The sequence below is a fragment of the Musca autumnalis genome, unplaced genomic scaffold, assembly GCF_047663935.1.
Source record: "Musca autumnalis isolate F117 unplaced genomic scaffold, ASM4766393v1 scaffold_2, whole genome shotgun sequence".
Lineage (NCBI taxonomy): Eukaryota > Metazoa > Arthropoda > Insecta > Diptera > Muscidae > Musca > Musca autumnalis.
In genome coordinates, this window is record NW_027411755.1 from 180,369,316 (window position 1) to 180,392,248 (window position 22,933).

Sequence of the window (22,933 nt, forward strand, 5' to 3'; positions counted from 1 at the left end):
TGCGCCAAATTATATAGAAATCGGTTAAAATTTGGCTATAGATATAGGAGCTATCTATTCTCGGCCGATTTTAGGTATTTGATGCACGAAACGCGCTATATATGTCCGATTACAATGAAATTTGGAATATGCGACGGAATTTAGTCTAGAAATAAATGTGCCAAATTGTATAGAAATCGGTTCAGATTTGGATATAACCCCCATATATATTTTCGCCCGATTTAAGGCATTTGGTGCACGAAACACGCTATATATATGTCCGATTTCAATTAAATTTGGAATGTGCGAAGGAATTTAGTCTAGAAATAAGTGTGCCAAATTATATAGAAAACGATTCAGATTTGGATATAGCCCCCATATATATTTTCGCCCGATTTAAGGCATTTGGTGCACGAAACACGCTATAAATGACCGATTTCAATTAAATTTGGAATTTGCGATGGTATTTAGTTTAGAAATAAGTGTGCCGTATTAAATAGAAATCGGTTCAAATTTGGATATAGCTCCCATATATATTCTCGGCCGATTTTAGGTATTTGATGCACGAAACCCGTTATATAAGACCGATTTCAATAAAATTTGGAATGTTTGCCGGGATTTGGCCTAGAAATAAGTGTGCCAAATTATATCGAAATCGGTTCAGATTTGGATATAACTCTCATATATATTTTAGGCAGATTTGTGGTATTTGATGCACGAAACACGCTATATATGTATGCCCGATTTTGATGAAATTTGGAAATTTGTGACGGAATTTGGTCTACAAATAAATGTGAAAAATTATATCGAAATCTGTTCTGATTTGGATTTAGGTCCCATATATATTTTACATATTCACAGTGGTGTAGGGTATTTTATAGTCGGCCCCGCCCGACTTTGATCCTTTTCTTGCTGGTTTTTACTTGCTAATATCTTCTCTCTTTTCACAATATCTATTTGATATACAGTATTTTTCAACACTCTTTCTTTAAGTGTCCAAGGTATCAATTATGAAAGCTATGCGTAATTTAACCTAATCTAAGTACCTATAAAAATTGTCTGCTCATCCTTATCTCACTCCTTATCGCCACTGGTTTTTAATAGTTCGGCTCGTAGTTTATTAGCACAGGCTGTCAACAAATTCGTTTCTTTAGTGAACTCATTTTGCCTAGGTGGCTTTATATTCAAATTGAAATGAAGCTGGAGTATCTTCAACCGTGCTAATATTTGATGTTCTCTTGTTGCGTTTTAGATATGCAGAGCAGAAACTCTCTTTCCTATCTCTACGTCCCTGAAGAAATTATTGAACTCAGGGTAATAAAATGCCAACGAAAAAAACAAAATTTGTGCATGGATCAGCTTACCGCTTTTGAAATATAAGAATGAATTAATGTTTATAAGTTTTTTTTTTGTTTAAGAATTCCTTAACCTTTTAAAGTCACAAAATAATGATGGAATGCATTTTTTGTATGTAGCCATCCATTGGTAAAATGAATTATTTTTCTTATGGAATGTTTGTTTTCTTTTTCTTTTGCCCCAACTGCTACGAGTTTCAGCAAGTTTCATCAATTTTTTCATTCATTTTTTTCTACCGCCTCATAATGGGATAACATATGTATGTATTTACTTTATGCCTTTGTGTTATGTCTTGGTGCATTCACTCTTGAAATTTCAAATAAATTATAGTGTACACCATCCACAGCAAATCATTTCTTTATTCATTTTCGAGCTGACAAGTTGTAGTTAATTTGATTGAAAAATAAATGGACTTCAAAGTAGTTTTACTAATAACCGTCCTGTGGTGTTGCTATGCGATAGTACATGTCTCGGGTTATTGCTCTATTATCTTATCTCAGGATGAGTCAGTAAGACCGAAATTATATAAATTTATCGGTAGTCGTAAAGGCTTTATTCGTACAGAAGAAGATACTATTTATAGCCTTCAGGAAAATGAAGTTATAACCGCAGATTGTGAAACACGTATTCTAAGGTAGGTATTCAAGCAACCTTTGTATTTAAATGTAATACAGAATTCTGTTAAATTAAAAAATTTTAACTTTCAGTCCATCTCAAGTCGAAGGCAAACGTAGTGTTGACTTAAAATGTATCGGAAACTACATTTATGTGAATGGCTATCAAATGAGTTATGATATACAGGTTGTGTGTGATAGAATAAAATGGAATCTGTATGAATCTCTAACACAATTTCGTTGGTGTCCCATGCCAATGGCATCATATCTCTTGGCCAGACCTGTGGACACCACATATGAATATTTAGCTGGTGTTTGTTATAACTTTGAGGAACAACAAATCTTGACATTACATTATGCTGCCGCCTATCATTTGTCGAAATATAAGGTATGTTAATTGTATTTGTGTATAACCAACCAATGAAAGGGTTAGTCCCAATTTACATTGGGCGAGTTTACTTGCGGCAATTGTCAGTTTGTCGGTGAGAGAGGGTGCTGAGAGGCAAAGGGTTACCATATGCCTCACCTCTCTCTCCTACAAAATGACAATTGCCGCAAGTAAACTCGCCCAATGTAAATTGGGACTTAGTGTAATTCTTGAGGTGGAGTTATGGGAGTTAGCTCGAATGGTCCACCTCCACCTATAATCCAGCCAAAATATTCCCACAGAGCACAACTAAAAAAATATTCGGAGTCAAAGGACAATTTTAATTTTTTTAATTTTTTTTTTATTAAACTCGAGGACTATTAGATAAGTTTCTTGACATTTCCTTTGGAAAGTTTGATGTTTTTAGCCTAAAAGTACTCATCACGGTTTGACGTACGACCATGTGTTCAGTTGTTCACGGTGACTTGAAAAAATCAATTTGCCCAAAAACAAAAAAAAATGGAATTTAGTTCATATTTACATTAGGCAATTTTCATTGCGGCAATTGTCAGTTTGTTGGTGAGAGAGGGTGTTGAGAGGCAAAGGGTTACCATATCACCTTCAAACTGACAATTGCCGCAAGGAAAATTGCCTAATGTAAATAACGACTTACTTGCGAACATTTATCGACGCGGAAATTGCATTTTTGTGTGGCGATGAAGCACCATCCTATAGGACTGTGAAAAACTGGGCCCTATTCCTCGAAACAACTTATCGCTTTTCATTTTGCATTTATCAAAAAGTAGTTATTTTGAAAAGTGATAACCTTTTTTTGTTCCACAAATTTACTTTTCAATTTCCCTTGCACTTAGCAAATTTGTCTTTTAGCACAGTTGTTGTGCTCTCTTGCTCAAGACTTGCCGCCATATTGGTAAGTCTCTCAGCTCTCTTGCAAAGTGTGAATGATATTTGTTCCACAGAACGTTTTATCATCTTTGCATTATTTTTTACTTGGCAATAATAAATACGACATGTAAAATTGAGACGAGCGAAAAAATGAAATGAAACTGATATTATTAAAAGTAAATAAAATAAAATAAAATAAAATAAAATAAAATAAAATAAAATAAAATAAAATAAAATAAAATAAAATAAAATAAAATAAAATAAAATAAAATAAAATAAAATAAAATAAAATAAAATAAAATAAAATAAAATAAAATAAAATAAAATAAAATAAAATAAAATAAAATTAAATTAAATTAAATAAATTAAATTAAACTGAAATAAAATGAAACAAAATAAAATAAAATAAAATAAAATAAAATAAAATAAAATAAAATAAAATAAAATAAAATAAAATAAAATAATATAAAATAAAATAAAGTAAATAAAATAAATTAAAATAAAATAAAATAGAATAAACTAAACTAAAATAAAATAATATAAAATAAAATTACGTGAAATAAAGTAAAATAAAATGAAATAAAGTAAAATAAAATAAAATAAAATTAAATAAAATAGAATAAAACAAAATAAATTAATATGAAATAAAAATAAAATAAAATAATTTTAATAAAGATTAAATTATAATTAAACGAAATAAATTAAAATAAGATCAAAATAAATCAAATGAAGTAAAATAAAATAAAAAATAAAATGAAATGAAATAAAATAAAAAATAAAACAATATAAAATGAAGTGAAATAAAATAAAATTAAGTGAAATAAAGTAAAGTAAATTGAAATAAAATTAAGTGAAATAAAATAATCTAAAATAAAATTAAGGGAAATACAAATAAAATAAAATACAACAAAATTAAGCGAAATCAAACAAGTAAAAAGCGTTATGTTCGGCATAGAGTAATTAGTTTTCTTTCTCCACAAAGTGGAGAAGTTACTTGTCAAATTATAACTAATTCGTTCTAGAAATGTATCTAAAAACCTTAAAATTGCTGAAATCGGACGGTACTGCTAAATGGAGGCTATAAAAAAACGTAGACCTATATCCATAATTTTTTGTGGAGACGTTTCTTGGTGATTGACTGAATTAAAATAGCTGAAATCGGACGGTACTGCTATATGGAGGCTATAAAAAAACGTAGACCTATATCCATAATTTTTTGTGGAGGCGGGGGCTATAACAAAAGATGGGCCTAAGTCGGTAAGTTTTGGAAGCATATTAAAACTAATTCGTTCTGAAAACGTAGCTAAAAGCCTTAAAATAGCTGAAATCGACGGCACTGCTATATGGGGGCTATAACAAAGCTCAACTTCCAACTTGACTTAAGACACGTGTGAACAGCATTTCATCCCCCTATCTCAACTCGTTCGGAAGATAGCGTGATTAAAACAGACGGACGGATGTGGCTAAATCAACTTAGAATTTTACGCTGATCAAAAATATATGTATATACCATATAGGGTCGCAAATGATTATTTCGATGAGTTACAAATGAAATATTATGGTGGAGGGTATAGTAATAAATAAAAATAGTCTCTCAAATAGAGTTTAGTCTAAATGTAAAATCGAGAAACATCGATTTGTGAGGTTGTTCGCAGGGTGGAAGTTCGGAATGGGGTTCTTCGTAGGGTGGAATTTCGGATAGTGAGAGTTCGAAGTAGGATGGTTGATTCAGGGGGTAGAAGTTCGGAAAAATCTTTACAATTTCTTGTCATAACCGTGTTTTCAGTATTTCCGAACAAAATCTCGCTTTAACAATGTGCATTGGCAAAGAGAACGTTTACCTCGCAAATTTAAGGCAAACTTATCAAAATTTGATCTGCAAAATCAAAATGCAGAGTTTTCTGTGGAACGAAAGAGCAAATTTTTTTGCAAAATCTTAGCAAAATACGCTTTGCCGTTACAACTTTTCACTTAGCAGAAATAACGTTTGTGGAACAGAAATCAAAAAAAGAGCTACATTATTTTGAAAAGTAAGCAAACTCACTTTATAATTAGCAACTTATCACTTATCAAAAAATAATGGTTCTGTGGAACACTTAACTTTGAGCATTGTCAAAAATATTGATAAGTGCAAAATGAAAAGTTGATAAGTTGTTTCGTGGAATAGGGCCCTGGTTTAATGAATTCAATCTTGGTCGACGCTCACTCAAAAACGGACAATCTTCGTTTTTCGTTGATAAACTGATAATGCAAAATCGCCATAGAGGCATCCTTTGACATTTCTTCCTCAGCATACATTCCAGATTGCATGAACACCTGTCCATAAAAAACGTTTGTTCTCTTTGGATCAAGCAGAATTTGACAATCGCTCAAAAAAGGCTCGTATGTGTTGGTGAAAAAAAGTTTGAAGCATTGTAGAACGGTTAATTCTGAGTGATGCACCACAATTTGTCTGAACAAGAAACGATAAGAATTATTGTGCACCATGGCTATGTGAGCTCTCACACATCGACTCAAACTTGCGCCTTGTTGCCCGAACAAATCATGGAATTTACTACTGCACATCAAAAAAAGGCGTGGTCAACGATTTTCGTCGCCAGAAGGTGCTTTTGCCGCTTCCATACAAATGTGTACAAAAATAGAAGGAGTTGACCTAGGTTGATGAATTTTTGCACAAGTACTTATAAGGGCATGGGAATGAAAAATTTCAACTTTGGTCCATATCGGTTCAGATTTGGATATAGCCCTTATATATATCTTTCCCCGATTTTGCTATAACCCGGTAATTTTTGATCGAATAGCCTTCAAATTTAGTATGTAATATTTTCTTAGGCTCCTGAGTAGCTCTACAAAAATCGGTTCAGATTTGGATATAGCCCCCATATATATCTTTCCCCGATTTTGCTATAACTCGGACAATTTTAATTGAATAGCCTTCAAATTTTATATGTGATATTTTCTTAGGCCCTTGAGTAGTTTCACAGATTTTCATAAAAATCCGTTTATTACTGCACATCAAAAAAGGCGTGGTAAACGAAGATGATGTTAAGGCTTTTTGGAGAAACTTTTCTAGTTGGCATCGTATAACTAAAAAGTTATTCGGAGCCCAAGACAATTTTTAATTTGTTTAATTTTTCTTAAAGTCGATGTTTTCTTAAAGTCGATGGGCGAGGGAGTATAGGGGAATAGGAGCGGGTGCACATACCCCTGTATTCGCAAATTCTGTTTTGTTTCTTTATTCTTTGCAGATTTTTTTTTTGCATTTTTTGATTTTATTTTCTCCGCCGGTAAATAAACAACAACGCATAAATTTAAATTAAAAACTTTTGCGATGAAATATAAATAAAATAAACAAACATTATTTGCGTGTCTAAAATGCAAGAAAATTTTAAAATAAATTGAGAAGAAAATTTGCCATTCCAGTTTGAACATAAAATTCTCTCTCTTTCATACTGCCGAAATGTGCCTCATTGAAATAATTAATATTTTTAGAGTATGTTTGGACGACAATTTGCAGTCGATTTGGTCATGTCCGTCCGTCTTCCTGGCTGAAGCGCACGACAACTCTCGAACGGATCAACCGATTAGGTCAAAAATTTGACCTTATTTTGTCCAAACTTAGATACAGTTCGTCCACTCCCTCGGGTACCTCCCCCAACAAAAGTTTAACATTTTTCTCTGACAGATTTGGTCCATACATTGTACATCTTAGTATTTCTATCGGTTCACTTTTCTGTTACCTCCCACACAAAATTTCCGAAAAGTGCTGTTTAAGACTTCCTCTCAAATTGTTTCGATTTTTCTCTCCAACAGATTGTACTCGGCGCCACTATTACCACGGTACTAGTTTTTTTAGGTGCAAGTCCATACTTCCTGAAAAAATGGTTAGAAATCTGTAAAACACGCATACATCCATCTTGTATAGTGGCAGGTCGCACGACAACTTTCGAATCCGATACTGCGTTGCTCCAAACTTTACATATCATAGTATTTCGCCGAAAATTATATAAAGTTCGAAGGTGGTGCTTATCTGTCCACTCCTCCTGGCACCTTCCCGACGAAAGTTCAAAACTATTCGTAACGCACGATATCTCTTAAACGAAGTAACCGATTTGGCCCAAACTTTGAATTTTGTACAAACGTAGTTAATGTTTGAAAATGGGTCATAACAGGGTACCTTCCTCGCAAAAATCAATCGTTTTTGTTCAAGTGTAGTTTTAGGTATGTTTTTGGATTTTTTGGAAATTTTTGCAGAAGGTATTTCTTGTAGTCCTGTTTACAGCGTTTTAAAATTGGATATTGGATTCATGCTTGAGGATACCGGTCTGATATTCAAAGCTCTCAAGTTGTTTGCCAAAGTGCATACTCCACTTCCACACATAAAAAATGCTTAGCAAATAGTCCTTCAACATGGGGTTGGGATTTCAGTGCTTTTATAATATTGAATATTGGATTCATACTTGAGGACCACGCACAGTGCGAAATATGGGAAGTTTAGTGGAACTTTAAGGAATTTTGAAGTACATAAAATTAAATAAATTTTTATTGAATTCGTTACCTAATTACTCCGCTGCAAATGATCCATACTCAGTTTGGCGATTTACTTTTGCACTTTTGTTTTTTTTTTCTAAGAAATATAATTTGGATTCATTAAAAAAAAGCGTGGCGGCGACAAATGGTAAGTCAGTATGACATGATAATTTTTTCTTAATATTTTACAAAACAATTATGATATTTTACTGTTTAAAAAAATGCAAAAAAACTCTTATTGTTTTCATGCAATTTTAATACGAATGAAGTGCTTTTTTGAAGTTTTTTTTTTTATTTTCCGTGGATATTTCAAAAGTGAGTTCCGTACATTTCCGTCAGGGACGTACGCAGGGGGGCACAGGGGGCCCGGGCCCCCCGAAATGGTTTGGTCGAACAAAATTTGTTGAGCTGCTGTAACTACTTATTATATGATGTTTGAAGATTTCAAATTAAAACTTATACTTTTCTTAAGTTTCTGAACAGAAAATGTTCATCATTAACAAGTTTTGTAAGAAAATATTTGAAAAATTTTTGTTTGTATGCTGTTTTTGAGAGAAACTTCCAATGAAATCTGAATTACTTCTTCATGTCATATCACTTGTCCAAATTAAATTTAAGTTATATCGGTACCTCTGCCATAAAAGTTAAACAAGTGAGCCAAGGCTATAGTCGGGTCGGGGCCGGCTATGTGATACCCTACAACACTACCCCTGTTCATAGGTTTTTGACTAATAAAATTCAAAATATTAAAATTGGGATAGCTTAGCGTCTTTGCTCTGAATGTCTACATTAACACAGGTCAATTTTTTATACCCTCAGCCTTTAGGCTATGAAGGGTATATACACTTTCATACGGGCAAAATGTGCCTCATCGAAATAATGGTTTTAGACCCCAAGTATGTTTGGACGAAATGTGTTTCAGACAATTTGGAGTCGATTGAGCAATGTCCGTCCGTCTGTCTGTCTGTCTGGCTGGCTGGAGCGCACGATAACTCTCGAAGGGATGACCCGATTCGGTTCAAATTTTGGCTTTCGTAATATTTTGTCCAAACTTAGTTTAAGTTCGAAGAAGAGCTATATCGGTCCACTCCTTCCGGTACCTCCCCCACAAAAGTTCGAAAATGTTCGGAAATTTTGTACGCACGATAACTCTTGAAGGGTGTAACCGATTTGGTCCATACTTTGCCCATCGTGGAGCGTGTACCAGACTTAGATCAGGTTTTAATATGGACTCAATCGGTCCACTCCGTCGGGTACCTCCCACACAAAATTTTGGAAAAGTTCAGGTTAGGAACATCTCTCGAATCGCTTTGATTTTTGCTTTAGCAACTTGTATTCACTGCCCTCCATACGACGGTATAAGTTTCATCAGGGGCAAGTCCATACTTCCTGAGGAAATAGCCTGAAAGGTGCAAAAAACCCCTATGACACCGTGTGAGGAGGTTGGAGGGCAAAATAACTCTCGAACAGGTCTGCCGATTCGGTCCAAAGTTTGGCCTTAGTAATATTTTGTCCAAACATAGTTTAAGTTCGAAGATAAGCCATATCGGTCCACTCCTTCAGGTACCTCCCCCACAAAAGTTCGAAAATGTTCGGAAAAATTGTGCGTACGATAACTCTTGAAGAGAGTGGCGGAATTGGTCCATACTTTACACATCCTAATATATCTACCAGATATAGATTAGGTTCAAATATGGACTATATTTGTCCACTCCATCCGGTACCTCCCACTCAAAATTTCGGATACATGTTCACTTTAAGACCTGCTTTCGAATCACTTTGATTTTTGTTGAAGCAACTTGCATTGCTGCCTCAATTGCGATGGTAAAAGTTGTTTCAGGGGCATGAACTTGCCCTTCTTGAGAAAACATCCCTGAAGTTCTAAAAAACCCCTATGGTACCATATGTAGTGGCTGGAGATCCATTCTTTTTAGTATCTCCTCCTCAAAACTTTTGATATTAAATCCTAATCAACATCTTTGTCAGTTCAAACGCCCAAAATTTTTAAAACTCCCTAAATACATGCGTTTTTGGAAAAAAATTGTTTCAATATACACAGGCTGAGGGTATATCTCTGTCGGCAAAGCCGACTGATACTTTTTTACTTGTTTGAAACGCATTTAAGTGCATCGACAGTACAACCCAAATAAAAAATGGAAAAGTGGGATGTATGCCAACCATCAATAGACTTCTTTCTGTGTTAGACCCCCATCAATCCCCAAAAATTCGTGAGGATCCGATCAAAATTTCGCAGTGTGATTGCACAAAAATTGAAAAAGGGATGCATTACCGACTATTGCGATATCTCTGCTGTTTGACCACCTATGACAACCTACTTCACATCGTTGTAAAGGTGATATTTTCTACTTTCCTTGCCAAATTTTGCTTTCGATATACCTCCTACAGAAGGGAGATATTAACTTTGAAATAAAACGTTGGCCTTTTTGCCCAATATTTTTGTTTGTCACATTCCGACCCCTGAATAATATCCGACCATTATCAAAAATCAAAAGGTTTTTTCCTCTGTGGGACCCCCAATAACACCCAAAATTTCGTGACGATCCGATCAAAATTGCGACCTGTAGCGTGATTTCCAAAAAAGTGGAAAAATGGGATGTATTACCGACTATTGCGAAATCTCCGTTATTTGGTCACCTACGCCGACCTAGTTTACATCATTGTAAAGATGGGATCTTCTACTTTTATAGCCAGGCTTTGCTTTTGGAAAGTCCCCACCACAGCTGTGATAATCGTCATTATAATTAACATCGCAAAAATGAAAAGTTGGGTTTTATTTGCGACTATTGTAAAATCTTCGTTGTTTGATCACCTACGAGAACCTACTTTACATCATTAGAAAGGTGATATTTTCTGCTTTTATTGTCAGGTTTTGCTTTTGGTATACCCCATATAGAAGCTGAGATATTCGCTTTGGAAAAAAACGTTGTCTTTTTATCCACATAAGTTTTTTGCCCATTCCGACCCCTAAATTATCCGATCATCACCAAAATCAATAGGCTTCTTCCCCTCCGGGACCACCATCAACATCCAAAATTTCGTTACGATCCGATCAAAATTGCGACCTGCAGCGTGATTACAAGGTTTAGATGGACAGACGGACAGACGGACGGACACACATAGCCAGATCGACTCAGCTCGTCGAGACATTCATTTTGGTATATATAAGTATGGGTCTACGACCATTATTTCGATGCGTTACAAACTTTTTGGCCAAAACCAACTTATAATACCCTCCCCACATAGTGGTGTAGGGTATAAATATTTTGTACATAAGTTTTCTATCCGCTGAAAACTGAATATATCAATTTGCAGCAAAATCGATTGAAAAATTAATGTAAAATGTAAAAACGGCAGCCGGCGTTACATGAACGTTACGGGAAACCGCGGGCCTATGTGGCCCAATTTAAGCCAAACACTATCCACTAACATAAGATACATTTTTGCAAAATTTTAGGAATCTACGCCCTTTCCTTTAAAAGTTATTAGCAAAGTTCCTCTAAAGTGCTCATATTTCGCACTGTGCCACGGTCTGATATTCAAAGCTCTCAAGCTGTTTGCCGTCAAAGTGCATGCTCCACTTCCAAAGACAAAGCGTGCTTAGCAAATAGTCCTTCAACCGTGCAGCTTCCTTGTATATAGCCCTGACTGACATGGCTTTGGGATTTCAATGCCTTCAGAGGAAAGCTGATGGAACATCTTTGCTGATTTATTGGACGACAGCTTTGAACTTGTAACAAGGAGTCTTGCAATGCCTGTCATTCTTCTAAGGACCATTTGCACTACTGTCTTTCGGCACAATCAGATATCGTTGAGCTGGTAAGTGTGTCTTCCTTCGAATGTATGGGCGATTGGTGTTAGATCGCTGGAATAACCAACGCGGTCTTGCTCTCGCGTAGAGGTTCCCATCATCTTTGCACATCAAACCGCATCTCATTGAATGAAAGTTTCGATTTTTTCTGTAGACTTCAAGAAGTGTTGTTAGTTTTACGATATATATGGGAAGTTCAATATTTTACACCACAAACTCGATAGCAGCGACGACCAGATCAATACTAAAACATCTGTATATGTATTGGTGAAAAACAAGAAGCAGATTATGTATATCATATATATACGCTGTAGGGACCGAAACCGGTTTAAGCTAACTTATTTTGTAACTACAACTGACTTTTTATACCCTCAGCATTTATGCAAACAAGGGTATATGGGCAAAATTTTTGAAAAATTAACATAGCTGAAGCCAAGGTTTAGCCTTTAATAACTCGCGAAATGTGGTTGAATATCATACAAATTAAATGCTTTCGGATAAAATGAATTGTTTTTACACTTGGAAAAAAATATTGGCCTTAAAAGTTAATTTGCGTGGAAGCTGTGGCTACATTTATGTTAAATAATGGGTAAAAATGGGTTGAAGCTAACGTGTCATTATACCCTCAGCCTTTAGGCTAGAAAGGGTATATCAGGAATATTGCCAATTATTTCATATTCCATTTCAGAAAAAAAGGATAATTTTTTTTCGCGCTACATCAACGATTTTTGATATGTAGGTTAAGAAAAATATTCCCAGTACGAATCTGGTCGCGAGCCAATTTTTGGTTGTTGCGGACTATGGCGCTTTTGTTTCCCTTTTTAAGAAAGAAAATATTATAAAAACGCTAATTATTTTAATGAGCACAATTGTTACAAAAAAGTTCTCTCGAAGTGACTTCAGCGAGTAGATTTTATAATACCTGCAAAATGTTACACAGAATTCGCGGAATGTACATAAAATTGCTAAATTATTGAATATAAGTCTACTTTTTTCAAAATTAAAGCCCATTTAGTGGTCATATAATTACATAAAAAATTGTTGTGGATCCAAACTTTACGGCGTATCAAATGAGACTGCTATCATACAGATTGGTGTTGTAGTTTGGATGTTATAGCCAAAACAAGCACATATTTTGGTCAACAAATAATTTTTTGTTTGAAAAAATATTTTTTTCACATGCATTATGTTGTAGAAAATATTGTAAAAATTTACAGGAATACTTCCTTCTTTTTGCTTAAATCTCCCAATAAAATAGACGGATTTTGCTTTATTGACATTCATATTAAAGCTTTCCCATTAGGGAAGCTAATTGGGTTAATGAGGATATATGTCAAAGCTTCTGAAATGGAAATAGAGGTCAAATAACCCATTTGTATTTATATGCATTTGAAAATACGTGTAAATCGCGTAATTTTCAAAATCATTTTGTCCGCATGTGATTTTCATGTACAGCAAGACCATATCTTGTAATTTGTATATATTTTTCGAAATTTAATTTGGAGGCTAAGATGTAGCATCAGCTGCATCTTAGCATTAAAATACCTATAAAATATCGCTAATTTGCGCAAAGTGCATACAATTTTTGTGCGCATCCGATTTCAATGTCCACCATGAAAATCTACATCGATATATGTATATCTATTTCAAGGCGGTCAATTAAGAACCGTGGATGTAGCATCACACGCTATTTTTTGGGATAAAATGAATGTAGTTTTCAAAACTCTGTTTCCGCTAAAACGACGATGCTGTATTAGTTGTTTCATTGCAGTGGAAACGAACCGCAGAAAACGCGATAAAATACGCGTTATTTCCAAAAACAATTTTAGGTGATATTTTTACTTTGGACTTTCTTGTAACTCGCGTTTTAGTGGATGGATTTTCACGGGGAATGATTTATTAGATCCGGAACGTAAAAAACTAAAATGTGCAATCAAGAACGAGGAAATCGAATGACAATTGTAAATATTAGGCCCGAAAAATATGATTTTTAGAAAAATGTGCACACAAAATTTCCGTATTTGGATGCAGATTTCTATGAAGCTGTGCAGACTACATTCACGACACATATATCAAATAACTCAGAATCGCGAGTTCTACAATCCTATATACGATTTTTTGTAAAACCTGTTTGCGGAATGAAATTAGAAGAAAATGTCAAAAAACACTGTAAAACTGGCTTCAAAATGTCAGCATCATTTAATGGTAGAAACAGTTCAAATTTTGAAAAGTAATTCATTAGTGAGATGATCCTTATTTAGTTTGCTTCTACTTTTACTTTGACAGGAAAATCGAAGGAAGTGTGGTTTACTCACAAATCGAGAGAAAACAAAAAAAGACATGGTGGCTTCAACCCATTTTTACCCATTTTTTAACATAAATATAGCCACAGCTTCCACACAAATCATTTTTTAAGGCCAATATTTTTTGCCACGTCCAACAACATTTAATTGTATCCAAAAATATTTAATTTGTATAGTATAGAACCACAAGTCGCGTATTCTAAAAGGGTAAACCTTGGCTTCAGCTATGTTAAATTTTCAAAAATATTGGTGATATACACTTTCATACGGGCAAAATGTGCCTCATCGAAATAATGGTTTTAGACCCCAAGTATATTTGGACGAAATGTGTTTCAGACAATTTTGAGTTGATTTAGCAATGTCCGTCCGTCTGTCTGTCTGTCTGTCTGTCCGTCTGTCTGTCTGGCTGGCTGGTGCGCACGATAACTCTCGAACGGATGAACCGATTCGGTTCAAATTTTGGCTTTCGTAACATTTTGTCCAAACTTGGTTTAAGTTCGAAGATGAGCTATATCGGTCCACTCCTTCCGGTACCTCCCCCACAAAAGTTCCAAAATGTTCGGAAAATTTGTGGGCACGATAACTCTTGAAGGGAGTAACAGATTTTGACCATACTTTGCACATCGTGAAATTTCTACCAGACTTAGATGAGGTTCCAATATGGACTCAATCGGCCCACTCCTTCGGGTACCTTTCACACAAAATTTCGGATAAGTTCAGTTTAGGACCTGTTCTCGAATCGCTTTGATTTTTGTCGCAACAACTTGTATTCACTTCCCCCCATACGACGATACAAGTTTCATCAGGGGCAAGTCCATATTACCTGAGAAAATTGCCGGAAAGGTGAAAACAGCCCATATGACACCTTGTGTACTGGTTGGAGCTCAAGATAACTCTCGAACGGATCTGTCGATTCGGTCCAAAATTTGGCCTTCGTAATATTTTATCTAAACATAGTTTAAATTCGAAGATGGGCAATGTCGATCCACTCCTTCAGGTACCTCCCCCACAAAACTTCAAAAATGTTCGGAATCATTTTGCGCGCGATTACTCTTGAAGGGAGTGACCGATGTAATCCATACTTTGCACATTGTAATATATCTACCAGATATAGATCAGGTTCGAATATGGACTATATTTGTCTACTCCTTCTGGTACCTCTCACACAAAATTTCGGATATATGCACTTTAAGACCTGCTCTCGAATCACTTTGATTTTTGTTGAACCGATTTGCATTAGCTACCTCCAATACGACGGTAAAAGTTTTTTCAGGGGCAAGTCCATATTTCTTGGGGAAACAGCCCGAAAGGTGTAAAAAACCCCTATGTCACCATATGTGACGGTCGCAGAACACGATAACTCTCGAACTGTTCAACCGAGTTGTTCATTTGGTCTTCGTCATATTATATCCAAACTTAGTTCCATGGGCAATACCGGTCCACAACTTTTGGTATTTCTCCCCAATATTTAAGAAATGTCACTAAAATGCTAGGACGATATCACTTGAATGGGGCAACCAATTTGGTCCAAACTTTGGATCTCCTAATATTTTGTCAAAATTTAGTTTAACTTCTAAAATGGCCCATATCGTTCCTCCCTAAGGGTACCTCCCCCACAAAAGTTCAACATTTGTGTTAATTCCTAATCCACATTTTTGTCGGCAAGTTCAAATGTTGAAAAAGGGCCACAAAATTCTGAAGAGACGCAAAATACATTCTATCTGTCCGTAGATGAAGGTTTCAATTCACATTGGCTGAGGGTATACCTCTGTCGGCTAAGCCGACTGACACTTTTTTACTTGTTTTTTGTTTTCTCTCGATTTGTGATTAAACCAAAATTTTCACGATTTTCCCGTCAAAGTAAAAGTAGAAGGCAACTAACTAAGAATCATCTCACTGGTGTATAACTTCTCAAAATTTTATCTGCGTCTACCATTAAATGATGCTGACATTTTGAAGTCAGATTTTAAGTGTTTTTTTCTTTAATTTTTCTTCTTATTTCGTTCCGCAAACTGGTTATTCAAAAAATCGTATATAGGATTGTAGATCTCGCGATTCAGAGTTATTTAATATGTGAATGTAGCCTACGCAGCTTCACAGAAATCGGCATCTAAATACGAAAGTTTTGTGCGAACTTTTTTCTAAAAACCATATTTTTCGGGCCTAATTTTTACAATTGTCATTCGATTTACTTGTACTTGATTGTAAATTTTAGATTTTTATGTTGCGGATCTAATAAATGTGATAACCTTTTAGTGACAATTGTGCTCAATAAAATAATTAGCGTTTTTATAATAATTTGTTCTTAAAAGCAGAAGTAAAACCGCGATAACATTTGTCCGCAACAACCAAAAATTTGCTCGCGAGCGGACTTGTACTGGGGAATTTTTTCCCAACCTATGTACCAAAAATTGTTAATGGAGCGCGAAAAGAAAAAAATCAATTTTTTGGAAATGGAATATGAAATAATTTGAAATTTTTCTCATATACACTTTCATACGGGAAAATGTGCCTCATTGAAATAATGCTTTTAGACCCCAAGTATGTTTGGACGAAATCCGTTTCAGACCGTCAGGCTGGTGCGCACGATAATTCTCGAACGGATGAACCGATTTGGTCCAAAATTTGGACTACGTAATATGTTGTCCAAGCTTAGTTTAAGTTCGATGATGGGCCATTGTGCGAACGATAAGTCTTAAAGGTAGCAATCGATTTGGTCCAGTATTTATGCATCGTGAAATTTCTACCAGACATAGATGAGGTTCCAATACGGGCTCTATTGGTCTACTCTTTCGCGTACCTCCCAAATTTGGAAAAGTTCAATTTACGACCTGCTCTCGAATCACTTGTATTCACTGCCCCCCGATGCGACGGTATCAGTTTCATCAGGGGCAAGTCCACACTTCCAAAGAAAAAAATCCTGAAAGATACAAAAAAACCCCTATGAAACTGTTTGTAGTGGTTGGCGGATCTGTCGATTCGGTCCAAAATTTGGCATTCGTAATATTTTTTCCAAATTTAGTTTAAGTTCGAAGATACGCCATATCGGTTAACTCCTTCAGGTACATCCCCCACAAAAGTTAAAAAATGTTCGGAAAAATTGTGCGCACGATAACTCTTGAAGGGAGTGACCGATTTGGTCACTCATCCTAATATATATACCAGATATAGATCAGGTTCGAATATAGACAATATTTTTTTTTTTATTTATTTGAATTCACATATGCCCAGTCTTTCGACCTTAAGGCTGTACACTACAATATAAAGCCATGATAACAAGTAAATTTTAAATTAAGTAACTTAAGGGAGGGATGACTATACTACTCCAAAATACAATTACTAGGTATAAAAATAGGGGTAGTAATTATAAAAAAACTATACTATATAACTATTATACTCCAGGAAATGGAAGGATGTTAAAATACTCAAAAAAAAAAAAAAAAAAAAAAAAATACAGAGCTTTATATCAGTGTTCGAAAATAAACACTATGGTATCGTACCGTACCGTTCTGCACCGTACCAAGGTGGATAGGTACACTACGATAGTGTACCGCTCCGGAACACAAACACTAAAAAATATTTTAGTGATACTGTACCGGAACAGAACGATAATCATAGCGTACCGCATGCCGGAGCACTAAAAATCGTAGTGTTCAGACTGCGGAGCACTAAAAATCAAATCAGGCGTTTTTCACGTGTTCCTTTAATTTGTATGTATTAAAAAAATCATAAAATATTTAATTTTCCTCAAAAATCATAATAAACTCGTGTGTGGTACATTATCATTATGTTTTTTTAGTGTACCGGTATGTGGTACACTACGATTTTTTAATGCTCCGACTGTGGAACACTACGATTTTTAATGCTCCGACTGCAGAGCACTACAATTTTTAGTGTTCCGACTGCGGTACCCAACGTTTTTAGTGTACCAAAATGTTGTACACTACGTCCATCGTTGTGCTCCGGAACAGTATCACTAAAATATTTTTTAGTGTTTGTGTTCCGGAACACTAACGCTAAAAATATTTTAGTGATACTGTACTCGGATCGGTACACTATGTTAGGGAACTGTGTATTTTCTAACTCTGCTTTATATAAAGTAAAAATAAACGTAGGTAAATAATAAAATTATAATTTTTGAAATAGTTTGATTTTAGTGAAATTTTAAAACAGGGTGTATTAAAAAATGAGAATTTAATGCAAGCAATGGAAGAATTTGAACTACTATAATTATCCACTGTTTGTCCACTCCTTCGGGTACCTCCCACACAAAGTTTCGAATAAGATCACCTTAAGACCTGCTCTCGAATCATTTTGATTTTTGTTGAACCAACTTGTATTCGCTGCCTCAATTACGACGGTAGCAGTTTTTTTTCCGTGGACAAGTCTATTTTTTCTGGCATAGTGGTCCAAAATATTTTACGATGACCCACTGAAGTAACTATTGGGAGCGATATCTATCGAAAAGATATGACTCCAAAAATGAGATCCACTTCCATAATGGACTACTTCGATTCCTTCAAGTACCTCCTCCGCAACACTTTTGAACTTTAATCCTAATCCACATTTATCGGCAAATTCAAATGTCCAAAAAGGGCCACAAAATTCTAAAAAGACCCTAAATATATTCGATCTATTCATAGATGAAAGTTTCAATTCACATAGGCTGAGGGTATATCTCTGTCGGCAAAGCCGACTGATACTTTTTTATGAGCGCCTAAGTAATCAATATTGTCCATCGCTGGATTGCTTCTCAACTGACTATGAACTAACTTTTTTTAAGCCTATTTATAGTCAGTTAAAAAGATAATGTTAGAAAAGAACACTTGTTTGTATGTTTTTATGATTTTGACTTTTCATATTGATTTTTCTCTCTGTGGCGTTTTGGTTGATTCTCTCTGTTATGTTTTGTAAAGTGGTTAATCTCTGGATGACTTTTCAACCCTATTAAGGTTACTTGCAGAAATGGACAATTGCCGGTTTTTTCTCTGTTTAAAGTGGTTGGTCTCTAGATAACTTTTCAACCAATTTATTGTCACTTTAAAAACAAACGATTTATAATCAACCATTTTATCAAGTGGTTGATAAAACTCCGACAGGGTATTGTATTTGCAACGAGGAGCTTTCCTGTTCTATAACATTTAGATTGGCCCTCTCCTTCCTCTGACAGTGAATTACAAAATTTGAAGCGTCCAATGACGTGTATTTTCAGGTACATGAGACTCCGTTCACACAGTAGTACTTTAAAAATTGCCATGTTGCCTCTACTTTATGGCGCTTGAAACTGGACTAGGTACCTTCCCAGAAAAAAATTGGAGCCACATGAGTCGAATTACCTATTACAAAGTTATGTAAACTATTTACCTTTTGAATTACTAGAAACCTGAAAATGATGAGTTATTTTTTAAACAATTTCAAGGCAAAACTACTTTCTTTATTCATTACAAAGTAATGCGTACTGTGGCACAAAGCCTGTGTGTCAGGCTACAAAACCGAGACTTGTGAGAACAACGCTAACCGTCGGCAAAAGAGCTATTTGTTGGCAAATTACGAAAAGATTTTAATGAAAATGCATGGGTTTAAACAGCCCTTATTGTTATGCCTTCATGATTAGTTCGATGTGTTACAAACGGAATGACAAACTTAATATACCCTCCATACTATGGTGGAGGATATAAAAAGGTTCCGCACCAACCACTTTAAATAAAATGTTTTTGAAACAAGTAAGAACGGCGTTAAGTTCGGCCGGGCCGAACTTGTTATACCCTCCACCACAATTTGTATTGAAGTAAAATGGAATAATTAGTTTCCTTTCGTGTATGAAGAAGACTTAATAATAAATTTCAGCAATTTCGGTAAAACAATGTGAGGCACCATTCTATGGGGGCTATTCCAAAACGTCGATCTATACCTACAAATTTCTGACGGAAAGTTTTTAGGCTAAAAGAAGACTAAATACCAAATTTTCTATATTTCGGTAAGAGAATGTGGCTAAAACTTAAAAATACCGAAAATCAAGAAGTACGCTTCTATGGGGATATAGGAAGACGGGGACCTATACTGATAAATACGAAAAATAAGGAGGTATCTTTCCATGGAGGCTATATGAAGGCGTGGACCTATACCGACAAATTTAAAGGGGAAGTTTGAGTACCCCCAACGAAGTCTAAATACCAAATGTCAGCCATTTCGGTGGAATATTGAGGCCACAACGTTCAAGATACCGAAAATCGGGAGGTACCGTTCTAAGGGGGCATTATGAAGGCATGGACCCATACCGACAAACTTCGGGGGGAAGTTTTATACCCCTAAAGAAGACTACGTACCAAATTTCAGCCATTTCGGTGTGATAATGAATCTAAAACCTTCAAAATACCGAAAATCGGGAGGTACCGTTCTATGGGGGCTTTATGAAGGTGTTGACCGATACCGACAAAGTTCTGGGAGAAAGTTTTATACCACCAATGTATACTAAGAACCAAATTTCAGCCATTTCGGTGTGATAATGAATCTTAAACCTTAACAAGTAAAAAAGTATCAGTCGGCTTGGCCGACAGAGATATACCCTCAGCCTGTGTATATTGAAACAATTTTTCCCAAAAAAAACGCATGTATTTAGGGAATATTGGGCGTTTGAACTGACAAAAATGTTGATTAGGATTAGAGATCAAAAGTTTTGCGGAGGAGATACTAAAAAGGGATCTCCAGCCACTACATATGGTAGCATAGGGGTTTTCTACAACTTCATGGATGTTTGCTCAAGAAGTATGGACTTGCCCCTGAAACTACTTTTACCATAGCAATTGAGGCAGCGAATGCAAGTTGCTTCAACAAAAATCAAATTGACTCGAAAGCAGGTCTTAAAGTGAACATGTATCCGAAATTTTGTGTGGGAGGTACCGGATGGAGTGGACAAATATAGTCCATATTTGAACCTGATCTATATCTGGTAGATATATTAAGATGTGTAAAGTATGGTCAAATTCGGCCACTCTCTTCAAGAGTTATCGTACGCACAATTTTACCGAACATTTTTGAACTTTTGTGGGGGAGGTACCTGAAGGAGTGGACCGATATGGCTTATCTTCGAACTTAAACTATGTTTGGACAAAATATTACTAAGACCAAACTTTGGACCGAATCGGCAGACCTGTTCGAGAGTTATTTTGCCCTCCAACCTCTTCACACGGTGTCATAGGGGTTTTTTGCAACTTTCAGGCTATTTTCTCAGGAAGTATGGACTTGCCCCTGATAAAACTTATACCGTCGTATGGAGGGCAGTGAATACAAGTTGCTAAAGCAAAAATCAAAGCGATTCGAGAGATGGTCCTAAACTGAACTTTTCCAAATTTTTGTGTGGGAGGTACCCGACGGAGTGGACCAATTGAGTCCATATTAAAACCTGATCTAAGTCTGGTACACGCTCCACGATGGGCAAAGTATGGACCATATCGGTTACTCCCTTCAAGAGTTATCGTGCGCACAAATTTTCCGAACATTTTCGTACTTTTGTGGGGGAGGTACCGGAAGGAGTGGACCGATATAGCTCATCTTCGAACTTAAACTAAGTTTGGGCAAAATATTACGAAAGCCAAAATTTGAACCGAATCGGTTCATCCGTTCGAGAGTTATCGTGCGCTCCAGCCAGCCAGACAGACAGACAGACGGACGGACATTGATCAATCGACTCCAAATTGTCTGAAACACATTTCGTCCAAACGTACTTGGGGTCTAAAACCATTATTTCGATGAGGCACATTTTGCAACGTCATAGCCTAAAGGCTGAGGGTATAAAAATACCGAAAATCGGGAGGTACCGTTCTATGGGGGCTATGTGAAGGTGTGGACCCATACCGACAAACTCCGGGGGGAAGTTTTATACCCCTAAAGAAGACTACGTATCAAATTTCAGCCATTTTGGTAGGATAATGAAGCCAAAACCTTAAAAATACCGAAAATCGGGAGGTACCGTTCTATGGGGGCTATATGAAGGTGTAGACCGATACCGACAAAATTCTGGGGAAAAGTTTTGTACCCCTAAAGAAGACTACGTACCAAATTTCAGCCAGTTTGGTAGGATAATGAAGCTAAAACCTTAAAAATATCGAAAATTGGGAGGTACTGTTCTATGGGGGCTATATCAAAACGTGGACCGATATATTCCAGTTTCAATACCAACTATCCTGCAAGTAATAAAAACTTCTGTACCAAATTTTGACTCTCTATCTTTAAAATTGCGAACTGTATCTTGATTTCAACAGACAGACGGACTGACGGACGGACGGACGGACAGACGGACATGGTCAAATCGACGTAGAATTTTATGCTGATCAATAATATATATACTTTATAGGGTCTCCGATGAATATTTCGATGTGTTACAAACGGAATGACAAATTTAATTATACCCTCCATATGGTGGAGGGTATAAAAATTCTATGAAATGAAAAGTTTTTTTCTCAAAAAAATATTTCCTGTTGCACGAATGGATTACCTATTTACTTTTAGTTATGTCGTGTGCCCAGTGTTGTCGACAGTTTTTGATCAGAAATCGTCAACAAAATTTGGAAAATCGTCAAAAATCTTCAACATGGTCCAAAACTAGATTTGGTTACCGTCATAGAATCGAGTTTGGAACATTATTTTCCTTAAATTCTTTTGTGAATTTTTGGTCAAATATAGTTGTCGCCTTTTATTTCATACTATTTTAGCTTTCGTGAAAAATCGTCATTTTGACAAAAAATCGTCAAATCGTCATTTTTCAATTTTGGGCCAAAAATCGTCAAAATGACGATAAATAGTCAAATTCGGCAACACTGCGTGTGCCCCATATACCTTGTTATCAGTTAAATATCTGCTTACACACGGTGCTCTTGAAACAATTTTAAATGGAAGGTGCTTACACCTCGGAAGTTTTTGCGGATTCTGAAACTACAATGTTCGCAGATGAGAAAAATCAAAAAACAAAAAAAAAAAAACGCCGGAGCGCTTTTTAAATAAATCGCGATTTAAGTTGACATTTTTAGGGGTTGTTAAGGTTTTCACGATT

General features: G+C 35.6%; 1 protein-coding gene across 1 annotated transcript in view; it reads left to right on the forward strand.

Annotated features, from left to right (window-relative positions):
- Positions 1-1,682: 1,682 nt before the first annotated feature.
- Positions 1,683-22,933, forward strand: part of LOC141393231 (uncharacterized) — a 44,934-nt gene continuing 23,683 nt past the window's right edge. The window contains exons 1-2 of the mRNA XM_073966198.1: positions 1,683-1,969; positions 2,043-2,337. Coding sequence (XP_073822299.1) covers positions 1,743-1,969; positions 2,043-2,337 — 522 coding nt within the window. The 5' untranslated portion in view covers positions 1,683-1,742. The remainder of the gene's footprint in view (positions 1,970-2,042; positions 2,338-22,933) is intronic.